Genomic DNA, 23,450 nt, shown 5'->3' with positions numbered 1-23,450 from the left:
CGGCAATCTTAATTCTGGCTTGGGATTCATCCAGTCCAGCCTTTCACATGATGAATTTTGCATATAAGTTAAATAAGCAGGGAGACAATATACAGCCTTGTCGTACTCCTTTCCCAATTTTGAACCAATCAGTTGTTCCATATCCAATTCTAACTGTAGCTTCTTGTCCCACATAGAGATTTCTCAGGAGACAGATGAGGTGATCAGGCACTCCCATTTCTTTAAGAACTTGCCATAGTTTGCTGTGGTCGACACAGTCAAATGCTTTTGCGTAGTCAGTGAAGCAGAAGTAGATGTTTTTCTGGAACTCTCTAGCTTTCTCCATAATCCAGCACATATTTGCAATTTGGTCTCTGGTTCCTCTGCCCCTTCAAAATCCAGCTTGCACTTCTGGATCACTGCCTTCATGGATCACTGTCTTGTCGTGGCAAAGGGGCTTGAATAATTCAGAGAAGCTATGAGTTATGCCATGTAGGGCCACCCAAGACAGACAGGTCATGTTGTTGTTGTTTAGTCGTTTAGTCGTGTCCGACTCTTCGTGACCCCATGGACCATAGCACGCCAGGCACTCCTGTCTTCCACTGCCTCCCGCAGTTTGGTCAAACTCATGTTTGTAGCTTCGAGAACACTGTCCAACCATCTTGTCCTCTGTCGTCCCCTTCTCCTAGTGCCCTCAATCTTTCCCAACATCAGGGTCTTTTCCAAGGATTCTTCTCTTCTCATGAGGTGGCCAAAGTATTGGAGCCTCAGCTTCACGATCTGTCCTTCCAGGGAGCCCTCAGGGCTGATTTCCTTAAGAATGGATAGGTTTGATCTTCTTGCAGTCCATGGGACTCTCAAGAGTCTCCTCCAGCACCATAATTCAAAAGCATCAATTCTTCGGCGATCAGCCTTCTTTATGGTCCAGCACTCACTTCCATACATCACTACTGGGAAAACCATAGCTTTAACTATACGGACCTTTGTCGGCAAGGTTATGTCTCTGCTTTTTAAGATGCTGTCTAGGTTTGTCATTGCTTTTCTCCCAAGAAGCAGGCGTCTTTTAATTTCGTGACTGCTGTCACCATCTGCAGTGATCAAGGAGCCCAAGAAAGTAAAATCTCTCACTGCCTCCATTTCTTCCCCTTCTATTTGCCTGGAGGTGATGGGACCAGTGGCCATGATCTTAGTTTTTTTGATGTTGAGCTTCAGACCATATTTTGCGCTCTCCTCTTTTACCCTCATTAAAAGGTTCTTTAATTCCTCCTCACTTTCTGCCATCAAGGTTGTGTCATCTGCATATCTGAGGTTGTTGATATTTCTTCCGGCAATCTTAATTCCGGCTTGGGATTCATCTAGTCCAGCCTTTCGCATGATGAATTCTGCATATAAGTTAAATAAGCAGGGAGACAATATACAACCTTGTCGTACTCCTTTCCCAATTTTGAACCAATCAGTTGTTCCATATCCAATTCTAACTGTAGCTTCTTGTCCCACATAGAGATTTCTCAGGAGACAGATGAGGTGATCAGGCACTCCCATTTCTTTAAGAACTTGCCATAGTTTGCTGTGGTCGACACAGTCAAAGGCTTTTGCATAGTCAATGAAGCAGAAGTAGACGTTTTTCTGGAACTCTCTAGCTTTCTCCATAATCCAGCGCATGTTTGCTATTTGGTCTCTGGTTCCTCTGCCCCTTCAAAATCCAGCTTGCACTTCTGGATCACTGCCTTCATGGATCACTGTCTTGTCGTGGCAAAGGGGCTTGAATAACTCAGAGAAGCTATGAGCTATGCCATGTACCGGTAGGGCCACCCAAGACAGACAGGTCATAGCTGAGAGTTTAAGACTAAATGTGATCCACCTGGAGAAGGAACTGGCAAACCACTCCAGTATTTTGCCAAGAAAACTCCATGAACAAAGACAACAGGCATTTATAATTATACCATTTAATGTAATGAAAATCTCTAAGCCGTTTATAGAAACAATAATGATATAACATTCAATAGCATTTCCTAAAAAGAGTCAAAGAAGAGCTCCACTCATCCTCCTGGTTTTTCTGTATGCTGTTACTTTTCCAGTCAGCCTCAAAGGGGGAAAATCAATTCTGTGGCACCTCTGCATTGCAGTCTCTGAAAAATTGCTTTTTGTAACTCATGTAAATGTTACATCCAGATTTGTTTCTAAAATCCAAAAGTCATGGGGCACACCTTTTTATTTAAATAAGCATTTGTTTGTGTATACTATAATAGCTCACACTCATTTCTCTCTCATACTTGGACCTTGCCGAACAGAACAAACATTCACAAAACCAAGTAAGTCAAAACAAAATTTAAAAAATCCTTCCAATAGCACCTTAGAGACCAACTAAGTTTGTCATAGGTATGAGCTTTTGTGTGCATGCACACTTCTTCGGATACCAAGTAAGAATAGAGATTAAAACCAAGTAAGAATAGAGATTAATTATATAATTTGTCTTGTATAAATCTCAACAGACTAACACAGCCACCCATCTGAATTTTTGTTTTTAAGATGTTCACATTTGAAACCATCTGGAAAGAAAATTATATATTTGTGTGTGTGTGTGTGTGTGTGTGTGTGTGTGTGTGTGTGTGTGTGTGTGTGTGTAACTTTCCAGAGAGCTTAAAATGTGAACATTTTACAAACAAAATTTCAGATGGGTGGCAGTGTTGGTCTGTTGCAGCAAAAGAAATAACAAAAAGCCTCGCAGCACTAACTAAAAAGTCTTGCAGAAGACGATCTAATTTTATCTTGGAATCAGTTTTTATGTCCACCTCATCATATACATTATTTTTTTAAAAAATCAAAAAAATCAGGATATTCATTCCATAAAGCAGGGGCAACTGCTAAAACAGGGATGAGAAACCAATGTTGGGATTGCAACTCCCCTCATCCCTGACTATTAGTCATGGTGGTTGGGGCTGACGGAAGTTGGAGTCCAATGATATGGAGGTCCTGCAGGTTCCCAACCCTGACCTAAAGTGTCTAAAGAAGAGGAACGTTCAGCCATGCTGATGGATTTCCAGAGCTACCAACATTCCTGCCAGCAGAGGGAGCAACAGCAGCACTTGAAAGCAAATGAAAAACGTATCATTAAAGAAGTCTCTTGTCCTCGTATTCCAATAGGAGTGGCATAGGATCCACCTTACCTTGAACAGATTACATTATGAACGCAAAAGAAAAAAGAAGAAAACCCTCCTTCTCTGCCTTTTGGACCTTTTATTTCTTGTTTCAAAATAAAATAAGTCAAAATTAAAAGGGATGTGACCAGTTGGATGGCTTTGCCAACACCTTCGAAACACAGAATGCCCTGCACACTCTGCTCAAGCAGACAAGATACACAGATAAACCAGATAATCTATGGGATGGCATGTTCTTTGGGGACTGAAAGTATTTCCTTCCCTACTGCCTACAGGCGGCTTCCTCTGCAGCTTCGTTGACTGGGCCACAATGAAACAGAAAATATATGTATGTAATGCATTGCACAAAAATACAGCCTTAAACACATTCATTTAATTCCAACTCAGACTGAAGGTCTACACACTCAAACACTGTGAAGAATATTTTGTTTGATTACTGGCTCTAGTTTTCTTGAATGCATAAATCCCTTCTGATCCATACCTGCTCCCATGTCCTCTTTATTCCTCTCGGGTTAGGTACACATTAGCAGCTTAAAATGCAACAAGGTTGTTTCCCACCATTGCATTACAAGTCATACCTCCACATTGCTGTACACACCAGAGAGGGAGCCAGCATGTCTTCAGCTGATGCACATTGCCGGTTTTTGTTTCTCTGCCCCTGCAGACCACCACCACCACCCTCTGGAACACCTATATATGAAGCTGTCATCTGTGCTTTCAGATTGAAGCTAATTTGAAGGGAACACACAGCAGTTTTTCTCACAAAAATACAGGAGAGCGCTACATCATGGGTAGTGTCATCTGCACATGAGACATAAGGGCTGCGGGTGACACTGTGGTCTAAACCACTGAGCCTCTTGGGCTTGCCAATCAGAAGGTCAGCAGTTTGAATCCCCATGATGGGGTGAGCTCCTGTTGCTCTGTCCCAGCTCCTGCCAACCTAGCAGTTCAAAAGCACACTAGTGCGAGTTTCCATGCACTCTGGTTTAGTCCTGCTGGCCACATGACCCGGAAAGCTGTCTGTGGACAAACATCGGCTCCCTTGGCCTGAAAGGGAAATGAGTACTGCAACCCCACAGTTGACTTTGACTGGACTTTACCGTCCAGGGGTCCTTTGCCTATTTATTTATTTATTTATTTATTTATTTATTTATTTATTTATTTATTTATTTATTGGTTGCATGAGAGTACAATGTACCCAGAGTAAATAGCAGTGTGCACACAGCCTTAATCAACCACGTAACACAAGACTAAGGCTGAATATGAGATGTGGAGGACAAACAGGAGGTGGCTAGAACTATCATGTCTTGCTTGTGAGCTTCTCTGAGGCCTTTGGCAGGTCTGCTGATGCAAAAGGAACAATGGACAAGATAAAAATTGGTCCATCAAGGCCAAATGCTTTTACATCATATTGTCAGTATTAGTACAACCAAGACTGGTGTACTACTTATAACTGGATTCATGTATCTCAGGAAAATGTTTGTATATTATAGGATCTATCATCTATCTATTTCTGGGAAGTACTGAAATGTTAACAAAATATCTCCTCCACACTAAAAACTTGCTTGCAATGTTTGACACAAATACTATCTTTCCTCAGAAGAGCTCATGGTGGCTAACATGAGGTAAAACCCATGAATAAAAATTTAAAAACAACACTTAGAAACTAACTCTAAAACAAGAACAGAAAAATAGCATTATACAGCAGAAATAATATTATATAAAAACCAGAGAGAGCCCAAACTGATTTAATACAAGTTAATCACAGAAGGCATTCACCTGGTATCCTGTTAAAATTAGACTCATTTCCATTGTTCTCACTCTGAATACCTTGAAAACATAGCCATTAGTAACATTTAAAAAGCATTTATTTCTCTACTAATTTATAGCATATAATAAGCCACAATTCCTTTTCACGTGGCCAGTTGTTATACCATATGACTTCCCCTGCAACTTTGAAACTATAAAATAAAATGACTACATTTTCTTCTGTAGCTTTTCTTTTCCAATATGCATTCTTAACTGTGGGGAGATAGGGGATGCAGTGGGAAATTAGCAAAGTTTAAGCAAGTTAACATGTTCAAGAACACCACTGTGGCTAAAAGTATCTGCCTTTTAAGAAGCGGGGAGGTGAAGAATTCATCTCTATTTAGCAACCATCTACTGTCTAGTTGCTGTCCATGTTCTGCTTCTTTTGTCAGTCTCCAGTAGTGTGTCCTTTAGTTATAAGTGAAAACAACCGATCCCCCACTAAGACACATCTGCTCTGAATTCATATTACAACAGGAGGGGGAAATGACACCTTCAGCTACATAAACCAATAAAGATTGTCTGATATAGTTTGCCCCTGTTGCTACCAGGCATGCAACCCACTGAGTTAAAGACTGGTGACATCTGCTAAAGAATGTCAATGGTGAGGTGAACAGAAAAAGGTAATGGATCATAGTGTGTCATGGATACAGTTTATTAGTTCTAAGGAACTAAGGAAGGTATAGAACTAATTCTATACCACTAGCTAGCCCTGCTCACACAGCACCTGCAAGTGGAACATAATTACTGCCTTGTATTTCCCACCATATTTGAGCAGAGCTGTGAATATATCAAATATGTAAAAATGATATTTAAGGCTGAATGTTGCACTTTGGAAAAGTAAAAAAATGTTAACTTTGTCCCCTTCTGCATATTATGCATTATACTGTTTCCTATCATTAAATAACCATATCCTTCTTCTTTTTAACACCAAAATTATAAAAGCATTCAAACTGGGAAATTCATTTTGGGGCACCTCTTTGTTGCAAATCTGTAGCCATTTTTCAGTGTGGGCATTTTGCAGCACATTTCCTGAGTTCAATAGGGCTCACTCCCAAATGTATTAATAGGAATGCATTTCCAAGTTTCTCTTTTTTAATTTGTTAGACTAGAGGAACCTAACAGAAGGAAAATGTTTTGTTGTTTTAGGATTCCACACATGAGAAAGAGATTGCTGGGGTCAATTTGTTTATCTTTCTATAGCCAGTTGGTTCCCCTCCACTAATGTAAGGCTAAGGGATCCTGCTAAGCCCTCTATCAGCTGAACAGGGATCTGGCAATCTTCAGAGATTCTCCCTTCCCCCTGCAGCCCCCTATGCCTCTTCCCAAGCCATTCAAATGGTTTCCCAACCTTCTGTAGCATTTGAGGTTTCCCTCTCCCACTACCAGAAGGCTGTGCTGGATGAAAGAGCCACTTCTCAGGAAAAGGAAAGCAACTGGATACAACCCAGTGCATCGTAAGCAGTTTTATAAAGTAAGACACACACCTGTACTCATCAATACCTAAGCAGCTCTGTCCCTACAAAACATAAACACACTGGCCAAAAACTGATCCTCAAAAATAAATGAGTAAAGTACTACTTTGTAGTAGATGTAGCAGGTATGCACATGTACCATAACCTACAATACAAAGGAAATATTAAACATCAGTGGATTAGTATATCTCATGGGTAGGCAAACTAAGGCCCAGGGGCCAGATCTGGTCCAATCTCCTTCTAAATCTGGCCCATGGACAGTCCGGGAGTCAGCGTGTTTTTACATGAGTAGAATGTGTCCTTCTATTTAAAATGCATCTCTGGGTTATTTGTGGGGCCTGACTGGTGTTTTTACATGAGTAGAATGTGTGCTTTTATTTAAAATGCATCTCTGGGTTATTTGTGGGGCATAGGAATTCATTCATTATTATTTTTCAAAATATAGTCCGGGCCCCCACAAGGTCTGAGGGACAGTGGACCAGCCCCCTACTGAAAAATTTTGCTGATCCTTGGTATATCTGGAGGACTTCTCCCCTACATTTGGTCACAGTTAATGAAGATTGTTATGTTTGTAGATGTTATAATAAATGTACATTGACTAAGTGGTTTTATCTATTATCTGTTTATCAGCTATGCTGCCTGTTTTGTCTATAACTTATTTGTTATGGGTGAAACAAACGGAACAGTTAATGAGACTATATGATTTCAATAAAGCATCATTTTTTCATTATGAATTATATATTATTATGTGCTGTTGAGAACTGTTGCGTTGTGAGCACTGCTGTGGCCAAGGAAAACCTGGTTCAATTCTCACCTCAGTTGTAAATTCACTAAATATATTTATGTAGACCTTTAATATCTCCTCTATTCCTGCCTGCAAGATAATACTGACCTAACTTATTGGTTGATTGCAATAATTGCTGTCATGATATGTGTAAAGTGCTTTGAACCTTCAATGAGTAGCAAATGCTTGCTAAGCATTAGTTTTATATCTGTGGAACTGTTAGATTAGGCCAAGTTCCATCAAAACAGATGGTGAGAACAGATTATAATTAAAAAGATTTCCAACTCAGAAGTTTTGCACTCAATACTAGTTCACACATGCACATCCATAACTGGACTGCTCAGCAACTGGTGACTCACAGCTGAATTTGTGACTTACTTCAATTGAAAACCCTTTGGGGAGCAGTGATATGAACATGTTAGTTCTCTGGTGATTCATTGCACACATTTAAGCAAACCACTTTATACATTCATCAACTCCTGATGAGCACACAGTTGTAAACAACCCTAAACCTAATAATAATAATAATAATAATAATAATAATAATAATAATAATAATTTATTTATACCCCACCCATCTGGCTGGGTTTCCCCAGCCACTCTGGGCAGCTTCCAACAGAAGTATTAAAATACAATAATTTATTAAACATTAAAAGCTTCCCTGAACAGGGCTGCCTTCAGATGTCCTCTAAAAGTATGGTAGTTGTTTTTCTCTTTGACATCTGGTGGGATGTCACCAGACTTCCTCTGCAGAAAGCAGAACTGCACTAGAGCAACATTGGGTGCACCCTGTTCACATTGCAAGCAGGCTCCCCACGCCTTTCAGTGGAAGGGCCGAGTTTCATTTACATGCATCAGTGCTTTCACGTTTATTGAGAATTACTGGATCATCAAAGTGACTATTTCTGGCAACTGAAAAGCTCTAGTTTTACTTGTATTATTTTAATCATAGTTCACCCATAACAAAATTATAATCATAGAATTCAGTTCACTGGCATCAGGGGCAGACATCTCTGGGCATCCTCAAAGATCACACCATAGGATGGGTGCTTATACAGATTGAGCAAGATAATTGCAATGACAGCAGGTGGGCCTTTTTAGGAAGGAGGCCCAATGAGTGCATTTTACGTAAAAGCCCTCCAAAACTGGAGGCAGCACTGTCGGTTCACATGTGGGGGGGGGAGTTGTGCTCCAAAGCCAACATGAGTTGACTTTTCATCAGGTTTGTGCACACTAAGTGCACACTAGAATTTTAAAAACTACCTGATTATAGTACTTACCACCTGTTAATTGGTAACTGATCAGTTTAATTTGAATAACATTACACATTATCAGAACCTCACCGTAGGTGTTTTTTGAGATATTTAAGGATGTATAAACATAACTTAAATAGACATAACTTCCACTCCTTTTGTAACAGAATATAATCTTTAATATTTTCCCTTCTTTTTTAAAAAAAATCCCAGTTTTATTAGCATACCAATCAAAACATATTGCTTCATGAGCTGCTGAGAATTTTTGTTATGGGAAAGCTATGAAAATGTAAGAAAATAATAAACCAAAATGTGTTTTTAATTCATACCTCTATTGTTAAAAAATTGGTCATACAAATTAATCAACCAAACTTCAGTTGATTAATCTACAAATCAAACCAATTACAGATTTCAATCATAGCACAGACAGATCCAGCCTAGTAAATGATTTTAATTCAAAATGCAACTGGGCACATTCTGAAAGTGACTTGAACCAGGAAATGCTGGATGAAGTTGATGCTAATGAACTTGTGCTGAACCATTCAAAAGCCTCATTCAACAAAAGCAAGTCTATTTAAACAAAAGGTTTATCTTGTGCCACCACTATTTGCCACAATGCTTTCTGTACCCAGTTTTAAATTATTCAGAAATCTACAAAATAAAAAAGTCATCATTAAAAACCGTAATGTGAATCTACCCTCAGTCAAACTGATCATGCAAGAAGAGTCAAAGGCATTGCCCAGTTCTCATATTAAAATGATTATGCAACAGAAGGTGTTTTACCATGTTGTCAATTCATACAGTAATTGGGGTTGGAAAGCCGCAAGCCCCTATCATTTTAGTCAAGAGGAAATATGTCAGAATCTCATGCTTTTTCCTCCCACCCAGTTCTTAAGTAAAATTAAAATAGTCACATCACTGGACAAAAAGTTCGCAACTGTGTCCTCCAAAATGGTATGGCAAAGGAGGCAAATTCCAAGCCTTTTCAAATCTCTCTGTTTTGTTGATAGTTTGGCTCCTAATTTCCAAATGGGTTATTTTGAAATTATAATTTTTACTGATATAAAAATTTATTAGCTCCTATCTGCTTGTATGTGTGTGTGTGTTAATTCAAATTAACATACAAAGAAAATTGGTATCTTTAAGTGGGAAACAGGTTCGTAGCAAGGAGATAATTAATTTTGCAGCAGAGATTGAGGATAAAATTTCACTATTTCTATAAACTATAAAAAAGAATATGGAAGGAATATGTATTTATTCTTACCTTCATCTCTTTTGCGTTTGTTGCTTTCAGCACTGGGAGATGTAATTCCCAGAATTCCACTAATGGAGTAGGAGGAGCCTGCTGAGTCTGTGCTTACTGAGGACACTTGTGTCACGGAGCCCGTGGAAGCTGTAATTTAGAAACAAACCAATCAATACGCATATCCACACAAGAGAGGAAGCCATGCGAACAACTTTTCCATGACTGCCATCTTTGATAGTTGTGTTTCAATACCACTACCTACAACCAGGAGGCTGGGAGAGGGGAAACAGGGAAATTTGCAGCCTGGATACCTTTCTTGAACATTGAAATTTCATTTTCTGCCATGTCTTACAGCCCAGCCCTATCTTATTAGCTTTTGGTGCTGACAGAAAAACCTGCTTTATACAGCAGCAAGCTAAATTAGCATCAGGTACCTATCAAGCATTGCAAAAATATTCTGCCCTGTATTTTCATATATACACACAGTAGACCCACAACATATGTGCATTCAACTTGTGCACATTCAGCTTCAAGGGCTTGGCAAATAATTTTTAAAAATAAAAATAAAAATGGGGGTGGGCCTCTGGGGGGAAAGACTGGCAATTCCACCCATCATTCTATATATTTTGACATAAGCGATTTTGACTTTATGCACTATCCCTGGAACATAACCCCTGCCTAAGTTGAGAGTCAGCTGTGTATACCATGAGAACACTGGTAGAGATCTCAACCATATGCCATGATGGGGGTTGTAGTCCAAGACATCTGGTGATCACCATGTTAGCTAACCTTGTCATAGGATATAGCACTTTTCTAAACTGCTCAAAATGCTTCATGTTTATTTTATCAGGAACTGATACAACAACTCTGTACCTGTATGCTAGTGTTATATTACCCCCATGTTAAGATGAGAAGTGGCTGCCTAAGGGAATCCATTGATGCCATAGAGGTCATGGCTGAAATGAGATAACAACTACAGATAAGTAGCTTACAGCTCATGTTCTTAAACATTATGCTATATTACTTCACAAAAGATTGCTGGTTGCATCTCCAAGGCATTCAGGTCAACATATATGGCGTCATCCTGCAAGATGCATCAGTCTAAAAGTTTGTTATGATTATTTTGCCTGGACAAATAAACCCCTGGACAAGCAGAGATTTGAGCCTACATCTCCCACCATTTATGTCCAACACAATAAAGTGCCTGCCTGCAACCTGATGCTCTCTGGGTGTTTTGGACTACAATTCCCATCAGGCATAGTCTTGCGAGCTGATGCTGATGGGAATTATTGGGAATTATAGTCGAAAGCATCTGGGGGTTTGGAGAAGCTGCTCTAAATTGACAGTAGATTGCATTCTTGCTAGGACCCCTGATACTAGGACATCTATGATATGACTGGTACTGTAATCTGCAACTGTATCAGCATTTGGGGACTTGAGGAAGATGAAGATAGCATTGGGGGCACTAGATCCTCTGAACTACTGCCTCAACACAGTGCAAATGGTGCCCAGACCAAGAGCCAAAAGTATAATAGATTAAATAACTAACAATTTGCTGCCCTCCTATATGTTGAGAGAGTTACCCCTTCATACATGAGATTCACTCAAGATTCTAAAATTGGACTCCGGAATTTTATTCCAGAGTAAATGGTTAAAGGATTACTTGCCTGTACTCCAGTCCATAATTTTTAATGAAGTATGTGGATTTAAACCAATTTAGTCCCTACTGAAATCACTGAGATTAAACTGTCTTGAATCTAAGAACTTCATTTTAGCCGGATTGTGGATTAGGTTATTAGTATTCTAAAATGCTGACAGCTCAGAATATATGGAGATTTTCCAATCTAAAATTTTGCAAATTCAGTTCTAAAGGATTAGGCAGGGGGGAAATTTGAAAATCTGCAGTGAAGAGAAAGAGGCAGTGAATATTAAGCCAAAGTGGTCTATGGAAGCATGCCTTACAACCCAGTTAAGCCGAAGTACTTTGACTCCACTCATTTGGTTCAACAGGACTACATAAGCTTGAATATATTATAAAAGTAGTTGAGTTAACAGAGCTTATTTTAAGCAAGGTTATGCTCATCTGTCAGAGACTCCACAAGAAAAAAACGCTAATATAAAGTCCATCACTCTTCAATGACTAGAGTTAGATGGTCTGCATCTGAATTAGGCAAAGAAGAAGAAGAAAAAGCAGTAAAAAGTTTTCAAAGTTTTGCTACCTCTTCACTCAAAATTGCAAGTGCACAAAGAATTATGGAAGGGTTGGTTGATAGAAGAAAAAAACACATTCAAAACTACTTACTGACTAATGATGCAGAAAATGTTATGAATAACTATCCCTTTCTTGATTTATTACTTTAATTATCTGACATTCTATAGACCCCCATTAGTGGGATGATTTTTTTTTTTGGTTTAGATTTCAATTTTCTGTCTCATGGTGAAAGCTATTTATCATAATAATCAGTAAAATTCAAAACCTTTTAGCAGTATTTATAAAATTCATTTACCATGTTCAGCCCTTGGAGAATGACAAAGAAGGTGCATTAGTACGTGTGCTGAAGTGTTCTGTGCAGAATTATCTGCCCATAAGAGTGATTAAAAGTTCTTTAGAATGAATTGCATTATATATTTTTAAGTATATTAAAAAAAGTTACCTATGCTGTGACTGGAGGCTGGGACTTGCTGGTTGGGTGGTTGCTGTACCTTTGTCCGTATAATCCTGCATATAGACAAATGGCTGCTTACTATTAGGTATACAACAATAGAGCAAAAAACAGCTATGCAGGTAAACAATAACTAAGCATGATGAGTGTCCAAGAAAATTATTCCTCTTCATTACAATTATATTTCCCAAATTGAAAACTAAAAAGATGCACTGAGCTGAGAACTGCCTAAATGTGTTGTCAGCCATAGCTGAAAAGTTGGGAAATGCATGTCTACTTTAATACATTCACAAAACTGGAATTGCCCACTTTCATGTGTGAATGTCATCATTCACAATGCTTGGACATTCACTGTAACTCATATATGTAATCACCCCATCAAAAGAAACTGAAAGAATTGCAGCTGAGCAAATGGACCAAAGCCAAATATACAATATAAACAACATGGTGTCCAAAACGCAGGATCTAAAATCTAAGTACTTAAATTCCATTGACTTCCAATGGATATAAAGTAACTGCAATAATAATAATTACGCATATTATTGATCTCACTAATACATTGTCTCATTAATTTCAACTGGAGTTAAGCATGACTAATTTATCCAGATTGGGGCAAAATGTGGACCCTGGTGCAGGTTTGTGGGCGATTGCTGCTTTTCCTCACAGCACCAAATTCAGTGAGCAAATCTGCACAGTTCTAAACCCTCGCAACAGGAAATGTCTCATTAACTAAGTAATTCTGTGGTGTTTCCTCTCTGCTCATTCCTGTTGACTGATCACAACAGACTTGTAGAAATGCCCTAAACATTAACATCACCATAAATTAAGGTTTTGTGCCAACTTACTTATACATACATATCTAGAATCATTCCTACTTTCAAAATATTTGCTAACACAACATTTTAGGCAGCAAAATTGTGTGTGTGTGTGTGTGTGTACACTACATATGGTTTAGGCTTTTGTTAACGCTGGGTTGGAGAACTGAAGTTAGCATAAAATGATGGTGTTTCCTGCTTGGCAGGGGGTTGGACTGGATGGCCCTTGTGGTCTCTTCCAACTCTATGATTCTATGATTCTATAAAATAAATAAAATTGTTAACAATGGAAAATCCACCGTAGAGATACATTAAGAGCACTGAATGCAGAAGGTCTTCTCTGTATATTTTCCCAGTGACACAAATGGAGATCTTGCCATTGGTTTAAATAAGAACAAGATTGATGCACTCACTATAGAATGGTCTTTTATCAAATAGCACACAGTTCATTGATATAATTCTCCACACAGTATATATTCCTGTTTTAATATAATATTTTAGCTGGCAGCTTGTGGCCTGATGAGTTCCTGGCCACACTCCCAGCTTTTGCCTGGTTGTCTTCCAGATTTGTTTTTTCATGTTTAGTATATTTACAGAAGAACACTCCCCTGTCATTTAAAAAAAAAACCATTTTCCTCTTTGGTATTTCAGAACATCAACTCATAAAGTGACAGTGCCAAATTACTGTTATCTGCCTCTTCCTTTGCACCATTTACCAAACTGTAGATGATTATGATGAGTGGTACTCAACTAAGGTTTACTCAGAGTAGACCCCCTGAAATTAATAGGCATTGTGGTAGTTGTGCTTGTTAATTTCAATGGGCTTACTCCAAGTTTCACCTGAAGCGTTTGGTTGTAGTTGTTGTGTTGTGTTAATACTTAACGAACAATTCAGGATGGGACCCTCTTTGAGTAATACTGTGTTTCCAAAAGTTTTGAAAGCTGAGGCACATTTTAAAGAAATAAGTAAAACCGAAAACTCCTGTACACTAAAGGGTTTGCATTTTAAGAGTTTGTGACCCCCAATTCTAGTTCAAGGCCTGTTTCAGCACAAGTCACCGCTCTGAACATAGTTTTAGACTGTAGAAACCCAGGGAACAGAGCAGTGAGTCGTGCAGAAGGTGGTTAATTCTGCTCTGCCTTTGCATCATGGGTGACTAAACTGATCTGATCACACCTAATGCAGAGATACAGCAAAGTACCCACCTCTAAAAGAGTTTGATTAGAAGAAAGCAAGGTAAGAGCAGTACATCATACAAAGACACAGTGAGCAGCCTTCTTACACGGGTAGGAACTGAGGCAAACCTAAAAGTAACAGGAACCCATAGTTGTGAATTTCAGTCTGGAGAAGATGAGGCAACACTACCCTCTGCTTCTTAGGTCTGCTCTGCAAGTATTCTCTGAATGTACAATAGCTTCTCCACTAGAAGCCTTGCACACTGTCTAGCTAGAATGAAGGTCTGAAGACTGTATATCACTGCTGCAAATCAGCTGCTACATTTCACATTGCCTGCATCTCAGCATGCAACTGACTGTTCAACCTGCACAAGACTGTAGATTGATTTTGCATTGAGTAAATGGCCTTGGGAACCAAACAGGTAACTGGTGCAATTCCTACACACCAATCACTCTGCTGGCATCTGTACAGGGTTCAGAGCAGTGCTGGTGTTGGATCTTCACACAGCACTTACCATAATTTAAAATAATCTCTCTCTCCCTTTAGGTATAAGAAAGAAGCACATGTATTTATTTTAAAGTATTTTGCCCAGCGTTTGCCCAAAAAGGTTTCCAGAGTGGCTTCCTGATCAATTAAAATAAAATACATTTTTGAGTATATACAAAGTTCACTTCCTCCTTACTGAGCATCCTCAAACAACCCCATGCACATATGGGATTGTTCAGAGCACAGAGGAGATGGTGGTGCCTTCCAAACAGGCCAGGGAACAACCTGGCACTTCTTATTTTAATATATAAGGCAGAATGTCCCATATGTCTCCTTTCTCCATTTTACAGAGCAATACTACATGGAGTGTAAGCTAGTCAAGGAAGATGGGGACGTTCTTCGGTGGGGGCAACTGGTTAGAGAAGACTTGCTTTGAATGAACTGATGATCGTGACTCCCTGTTGCATGTCCACCCTATGCTCACAGGCACGCATCCTCATTTCATGCATTCAAGTACCGGTATCAAATGCTACATGCAAAACATGAATGCCACCTGAATTATGAATCATCCCTAAATATTGCTAGATTTTATTAGGTTTTCAAATAATATTCAGATGGACCTGCTTTCTTTGCCCTGCAAACTCTATTTATTTACACATTTTCTATTTATTCTGCATCTTACAAATTAAAATATCTGATCAATATATTTCCTGCTATACAAAAATATGTACTTGGTGAAAGAGACATAGTCGCTTCTTCAAAGGACACCAATTTTCCCTCTCCTAGAAACTGTTCAAGTTGTGCAGTAGATGACAGAAGCATGCACTTTTTGTCAGAATGTGCACGTATTTGCCCATTTGCTATTGTCTCTCCACTTATACCTTCTCTTCCCAGAACTATAAAGCATTTCATTCACTAGGGGTGAATTCAAGTTTACTTGTCATCTTGCAAACATTTTTTTATATATCCACAGTAGACAAATGACGTAAGCAGGGGCCCAGCTGAGCGGGCACTGTGTTTTATCAATTATTGGTGTAGAATCAAGACTCTGCTGTGAATACCAGACCTAGAGGAATGAATTGAAAGAAAAGAACAACTAGACCAACACCTCAGTCCTAAACACATAAGTCAGGATTGATATTTACCGTAATATTCTCTCTCTCTCTCTCTCTCTCTCTCTCTCTCTCTCTCTCTCTCTCTGTGTGTGTGTGTGTGTGTGTGTACACAAACACTATTTTTGAATCAAAATAAATGATTTTCAATTTTGATTGCCATTATCTGAAATGCAAAAATCAACAAGGTATCAACTTTCCTTTAAGCCCTTCATGTATGTACATAAATGTGTGTATGAAAAGAGACAGAAAGAGAAAGATTGTACAGATTGCATCAGGGAGGTTATCTCATGCAAACTGTACCAACCTGTTTTGTGACTTACTTATTCGGAACTTAGCTACTAATCATTTTAAACTAATTAGGCAGTAATATTCAAAAATAATACAGCAAGAGTAACTAAAAGGGAAAAAATATGCAAAAAATTTACCCGTGCCTGCTCTTTTTATGAACATAATATGTGCCTTGCAGTTGCAGGTATATATCTAGTTCAGCAGTGTTACTAGCTGTGGCCAGAAAGGTACGATTGTGTTCTCACAAGCAGGGCATAAAGTTAATGGGTTTCCCTTGTTGCTGGTCACCAACAGCTAGTATTTTAAAATAAAAATAAAATGTAAATAATTGTACCTGCATTTACTCTCATCCATCCTCTACTACAGTATTACCTTAGCCTCTCTGATGTGCCCAGAGACTAAGGTGAAGCCGCATGACACAGCTCTATATTGAAGAGTGTGTTCGTGTGCGTGTGTGTGTGTGTGTCTGTGTGTGTCTGTGTCTGTGTGTCTCTCTGTGTGTGTCTGTGTCTGTGTGTCCACATACATCTATGTTTAAGCATCCATATTTAATGCAACCACATGGGTTTCAGTGCAATAAATAAATTCCTCCCTCCTTTTGTTGTTTTGTTATTTTACATCCCCCCCTTCCCTCATTTCCCCTTCACTACTTAACTTAAAGCTTTTTGGGTAGGGACCTGTCTATTCATGTATATATGATATTGTACAAAGCAGCCTTTTTTAATAATACTCAGTTCTAGGGTTGCCATATTTCAAACAGGGAAAATCTGGACAGAAAAGTTTTTTAAGGAAAATCGCTGAAAACGACACTGCTGACATGGGTGCCATACATCCGGATTTTCCCAGACATTAAGCGATTTCCCTCCTAGACACTGCTTCCAAGTGCAGTATTCCAAATATGTCCACAAGATTCTGGACGTATGGCAACCCTACTCAATTCTTCAAAGCCTCTGCTATAAAATGACGGAATCAGCAGGTCTGATATATAAAAGTTATGTATTATGATACATAACTTTTTCAGTATTCTTCATTCATAACCCAGCCAGATGGGTGCGGTATTATTATTATTATTATTATTATTATTATTATTATTATTATTATTATTATTATTATTATTTCATTTGGGGCAGTTAGCAAAAGCCAAAATGTTAAGTAACTTGCTAGTTATGCATAGAATCAGGATACATGCATTGTAACAGTATAACTAGTAGTATGAATATAGCTGGGCCGATGGTTTCTAGCACACATAAGATATAAAAGTTGTTTTCAGGCAAAAACTAGTTCAGACAGCCCAAACCAACCCAGGAATATTTGGGCTTCTGCCAGCTTTGCCATATTGACATCAATGAGACTAAATTGGTTTAAGTCCATGTACTTTCCCTTAATTGGCCTGTAGGCCAAGCTGTTGTTTTACTTCTCAGTTTTAGCCAAACATTTTAAATAAATGGCTTTGCAATATGCAAAAATAGTACAGCCTCATTTTAGCCAGACACTTTATGAACACATAATTTTGCCCACAGTCCTGCAATGATCATAGCAACAGGGCACGTAAATACCAAATAACCAAAGCATATGGAAAGGCAGATAAATTATTAGGTTATGCTCTCTATATAAGTGCTTGAGATTTCATTCTGTTTAGGAAACAGAAGCCAATGTTCTTAATGGCATTAGAATTAAAAGTTGGAGCCAAAGTGAAGTTGTTTGCACTTCACATCTATTGAATTCAATGCGACATAAATCAATTGCAATATCAGGTGACCCATTTATTGAACATTTATCATTATTCATCTGCATAAAGTTCTTAAGGAGATTAGGTTATATCAGCAATCTATTGAGCATTCATTCTTATTTGCTTGTGCGGAGGTTAAATGATGTCGCATCCAGCAAATTTTATCCCACACTTTCTAGCACATTTTCCCATCACTTTCCTTATTTTAAAAAGGTCAGTCTGGAGGTGAAGCTGGTTTGTCATGCAAGACCTCCCCATCAACTTTAATTGTACAACCTCAATTTGCCAGTACAGTATGTGATTGAATCTCATCCAATAATAGTGAAAATCTGGAAGTGCTTTAAATTACCCTGTTAATTTCAACAGGACTAACTTTCTTCATATTATTAATATGTGTAAAGCTGTATATTCTCATTGCAAAATATCTGGTCAAAATATGCAATTAGATTAGTAACCACTCAAAAGGCAGCATTTTTTGTACCCTGGCCTAACCTTTTAAAAAACATTTTAAAATCCTATGAGGAAATTACTAAGTAGGTGAGCGTTCCAAAGATTCTTGGATCTCGAAAAGAAAAAATAAAATAATTTTGCAGCTATATATTACATGTCCAGCAATACAAAGAGAGTGTTATTGTTAGATAAACTTAAGAGCATTTACATGAAATTCCATGAATTTTTTCTTTGGGGTTGTTGTTTCTAATACAGAAAAGTATTCCACTTGATGAATTTTCTAAATTTAAAATAAGTTGTATATTTTTTTAAAAAAATCCAAATATCCCAATTTAAGCTGTGCTGCTACCTTAAACACAAGACACTTCCCACTAATGGGGCTTGGTTTCTCGGGATTTAACATAATAATTCACAAAGGATGTGATCTGCAAGCCATCTATTTCGGGGTAACAAGGTGGACTTAACTAGAACTATTGTGAAGTAAACTGTAGATCATAGCTGAATTGTCTTTCAGTTCTCCTATGAAATATATACTTAACTTTTTATGTGATGAACTACAATTATGCACATTGGGATGGTGATTGCTTCTTGAGAAAAGCAGTAATTGACACACTGTTCATAAGCCTGACTGTTCATGCACCAGACAATTACAAATTACAGAAACTTCATAATACACAATCTAAGATAGCACTTTGTATGCAAGAATCTCAAAAGAATTTTGCAAAATTAATCATCCCTCTGCATAAGATTTAATAGACACATTGCACAGGTCAATAAACTGGAAGACACTCTAGATTCTACCACACTTGTTTCTATTAGCAGATGCACTACTGATCTACCCAGATTCACTTTCAATTAATCAATAATAAAGATGGATGGTAAGTCTAGCAAAATATGACCACATGGTCCTTGTCCTAGACTAGTTCTTTCTTATTTCCCAGTCCACATTCCAAAGTTATACTGTAGGCTCACACTTTTTCGCATTAGAACAGTTATGTTGCCAGTTTTCACATAACAAATATCAGGATCTTGGACGGCAGAAAAATGGAAATTCAAGACAGAGACAATGGGTGTTGTGGAGAAAGAAATGTTCATATTTATTTATTTTGTATATTCAATTTTCTCTTGCCTTTCAGAAAAATTTTTACAAGGTGCTCCTTCCAGCTATGCTCAATGCACCAAACATTGCATGAGAAACAGATCACAAAATGGTTATGAATGCCTTTTACACATGTGAAGAGCCCTGCAAATAATCAAAACTGACCCATTCCATTTTCAGACAATTGTAAGAAACACTGCCCAAATGCATCTCCATTGTACCATCCAAAAGATCCTTACCTGTTAATTGAGCTAACGCTGGGTACTGTGTCGTTGTCACATACTCGCTCTGCTAAAAGCCTGTCCCTGATCTCCCAGGCAAACATGGTGGGGTTTTGGCGTTTATATTCTGCAATCTTTTCTACTACTTTGGGTGTGGCGACCTTTGGTTTTGACCCCCCAATAACTCCAGGCTTAATGCTTCCAGTCTCATAGTACCTACAACAAAATTTCAGGAAAGAAGGAGAAAAATTAAAATCAATTCAGGAATGCATTTTCAGTGGTCATTACCGTTATATATTCTAATGTAATGGACCCCTAGTAAATTGCAACCCATGTATTTAATTCTCCCACTGAAATCAATAAGACTTAGAAGTGTTTAACTTCATATGATTTGTGTCCTAATTCTTTTTTAAATTTGCCGATATAGATTGTTTGATATACAACTATAGGTGCATGTGTGTTTTCCTTCATGGCCAGAAGGCAATAAAAATGATGTGATTTTAAAGGGCAAGTGAAAATTGAAAATTAACTGAAAATATCTGTTATTAATCTGTAATAGCAACAATAATAAAAATAAATTGGCACTGGCATAATTTTTTTACTTAAATAGGGGTGGGGGCATTGGTCTCATTTGTAGTAAATTACTATTAAAACTTTTTGTAGTAAATTACTGTTAAGACTTAACATCTTTTTGCAACTAAGTGGTAAAACAGTAACATGGAAAGATAAGTGCAGTCAAAACAGTGCACGAATTTCTCTCCTTTTTTACATCCTTTTTCTTCATAATTGTGAAGGGCAAAAATTAAAACACATTTTTCCTAGATGCTATCTTCAGGGTAGGGAGAATTTTTGAACTACTGCCTTTACCGTTAAACTACCATTCTCCTCAGTATCCCATTGCAATTTACTGATGCAAATGAAAGATGAATCTACCAAGCACTACCAGGCACCAGTAAAATGGACATGGTTACATTACACAAAATTTAGGTAATGTACACCCTTTGAGTCTAATGCTCAGCTACTGTAGACTAGAGTAAAGACTATCAAGGTCTCTGGACTAACTTGTTGAGAACAGCCATGATAACAAACCAGCAGTGTCCCAACAGGAGAGGTTCAACATAGAAAACCCAATTATTTGTATACCAACCAAAGCCTCTCTAACTAGCAATATCATAAATCTGTATTATTAATCATTTTTTCTATACAGAAGGCTCAGACACACATCATATTAAAATAAGATAAATTTATACAATTTTGGGCTGCATTTTGGACCCAGCACTTTGGTGCCCATCATATTTTCATTTAACTACACAATTTCAGCTGGGGGTCTTCTTTCTGGGTGCCCTTTGTCAGGGCCTAATATCCTTGTTCACCACACTGGCAAGACACTGAAGTGAGATTCTAGAACAATTAAAATCTATGAGGCTTTTGCTGTTGATTTCAATAGGATATGTAGGTTGCTTGCATCCTGTGTTTATGTTTTCCCATTGGGTTTTTGAAGAAATTGTCTGTTGTACAAGTCTTTAGCTGAGAAATACTAGTGAAACAAGACAGTGCTGGCTGGGCCTGATGGGAATTGTAGTTCTGAACATCTGGAAGGCACCAGGATGGGGAAGGCTGGATTAAGCTTGCTATTAGAGCCTTCTGAATTATGGCACTGAGTCTAATGAAGCTGCAAAGTTTTCATGTACAGTGGTACCTCTGGTTACGAACTTAATTCGTTCCGGAGGTCCGTTCTTAACCTGAAACCATTCTTAACCTGAGATACCACTTTAGCTAATGAGGCCTCCCGCTGCTGCTGCTGCAGCCACCACCACCATCACGCCACGCAATTTCTGTTCTCATCCTGGGGCAAAGTTCTTAACCCAAGGTACTACTTCCGGGTTAGCAGAGTCTGTAACCCGAGGTGTTTGTAACCCGAGGTACCACTGTATATACAATGAATATCATAAAATAATTAATAGTGTACATTTGTATGACAAAATAATGCATAAGATATGCCTTCATGGACTCTCCTGTTTTAATCAGCCATGCCTGAGCTCAACCCAGTTAAGGAAAATAACTTTAATTTAAATTCTTCTCATCAAAGTCAATAGAACCAGGCTGATAAAAGTACTTAAGAAGAAAGTCACCACTCATCAGTCACTGTGCTTATGAGGAGTACTTTTTATTTTTACAATGGAAAATAGTTGATTTTCTACATATCCTTTTGCACTTGTTGTCCCTCAGTAGCTGATTTAGAAATCATTTTTATTTATTATATATACCTCTCACTTATTTTATCTTACATTTCACTACTCCATGGAGCTCAAAACAGCATACAGTACATGGTGCCATTTTCCCTTCTATTTTATCCTCACAACAACTCTATGAGGTAGGTGAGGCAGAGAGAGTGATTGGCTCAAGGACACCCAGTCAGCTTTATGGCCAAGCAGGGATTTGAATTCTGATTTTCCCACCCAGAGAATGGTCTGGAAGCTTGCAATAGGCTGAACCATGTGAAGTGAAGTGAAGTCTAAATTGCTATAAAAAGTATAGCAAGGGCCTGAGGATCAGAAAGAATGGCTTGTCTTAAGCCACCGGGTGAAACGGCAGTGGTGAGATTTAAACCAGGGACTTGCTCATTAAAAGGTCAGCGTTCAAGCCATAACCCTGTGTTACCTAATGCTATTACACTATTTAAACTAAGCAGGTTTAGACCTGATCTGAGAGCACTGTTTTTTTACTATTAGGTTAAAATGTCACTAATATTTTAAACATGATAGTATACAGGATTCTGCATCAGATTGGCTTCTGGGCTTCAAAGAGTACAGCAAAATAGGTGGATTTGGTTCTACGGATCGTGAATTACTGAGTGATTCAAACAGACCGTAATTCTTATTTTCATCTAATGCTAGGGTAGGTAAATTAGCAAATTTGTATCAAACGAAGTAATGACTAATAATTTCATTTGTGCTGTGAACAACCACCATAAGACAAACTGCACCCATTCATAACTTAATTTATAGTCTGAGGAGACCAAACGCCCCAGAATGCAATGTCAAGTCTTGGGAAGAATCTAGACCCATATTCAAGTTGCTGGCATTGTTATTGGGCTAAAATGCATTGCCTATACAGGTCCCATTATATTCACAAGCAGTACCAGTTAAACAATCATAGTTAAGATGGCTCAGCAACAAACTATTAAATATAGAAACAATTTGCTGATGTTGACATCTTTGAAAGGTTTGCCACTGTTGCTATTTATTTTGTGCCAGTGTTTAACTGTTGTAAATTAAGAAATATTTATTCCTACATGTAGAATCAAGCATATTTTCTGTGCGAGTTCCATATATATATATATATATATATATATATATATATATATATATATATATATTCACACAGAGAGTGCTCCAATTACAGTGACATTTTACCAACTGTAATTATTAGTTATGAAAATAATGAGCTATGAAATTCCAATTTATTGTTGACAACTTAAATGACAAAGCTCTGGAACCCAATTCTTAGCTCCATAGCAATGCAAATATATCTAATGACAAATCTATTCAGAAACAGTAAAACTTTTACATGTTCTTTCTGATTGGTAATGAATTGCTTGTTTATTACTTTTATTCACTGGCTAATAGAAATAGTAAGCTAAAAGTTAAACTTTGATGTGACTGCCATTGGGGTGGGATGAAGTAGCAAAGATAAAATGGCA

At 38.0% G+C, this 23,450-nt stretch overlaps 1 protein-coding gene across 1 annotated transcript in view; it reads right to left on the bottom strand.

The window, feature by feature from the left end:
- Window positions 1-23,450, bottom strand: part of PAX5 (paired box 5) — a 127,952-nt gene that overhangs the window by 74,032 nt on the left and 30,470 nt on the right. The window contains exons 3-5 of the mRNA XM_060268757.1: window positions 19,766-19,963; window positions 12,359-12,423; window positions 9,723-9,851 (exon numbers count right to left, since the gene is read on the bottom strand). Coding sequence (XP_060124740.1) covers window positions 9,723-9,851; window positions 12,359-12,423; window positions 19,766-19,963 — 392 coding nt within the window. The remainder of the gene's footprint in view (window positions 1-9,722; window positions 9,852-12,358; window positions 12,424-19,765; window positions 19,964-23,450) is intronic.

The sequence above is a fragment of the Zootoca vivipara genome, chromosome 16 (assembly GCF_963506605.1).
Source record: "Zootoca vivipara chromosome 16, rZooViv1.1, whole genome shotgun sequence".
Classification (NCBI taxonomy): domain Eukaryota; kingdom Metazoa; phylum Chordata; class Lepidosauria; order Squamata; family Lacertidae; genus Zootoca; species Zootoca vivipara.
The sequence above is the reverse complement of the archived record's forward strand: the minus strand, read 5'-3'. Positions and strand labels throughout refer to the sequence as shown.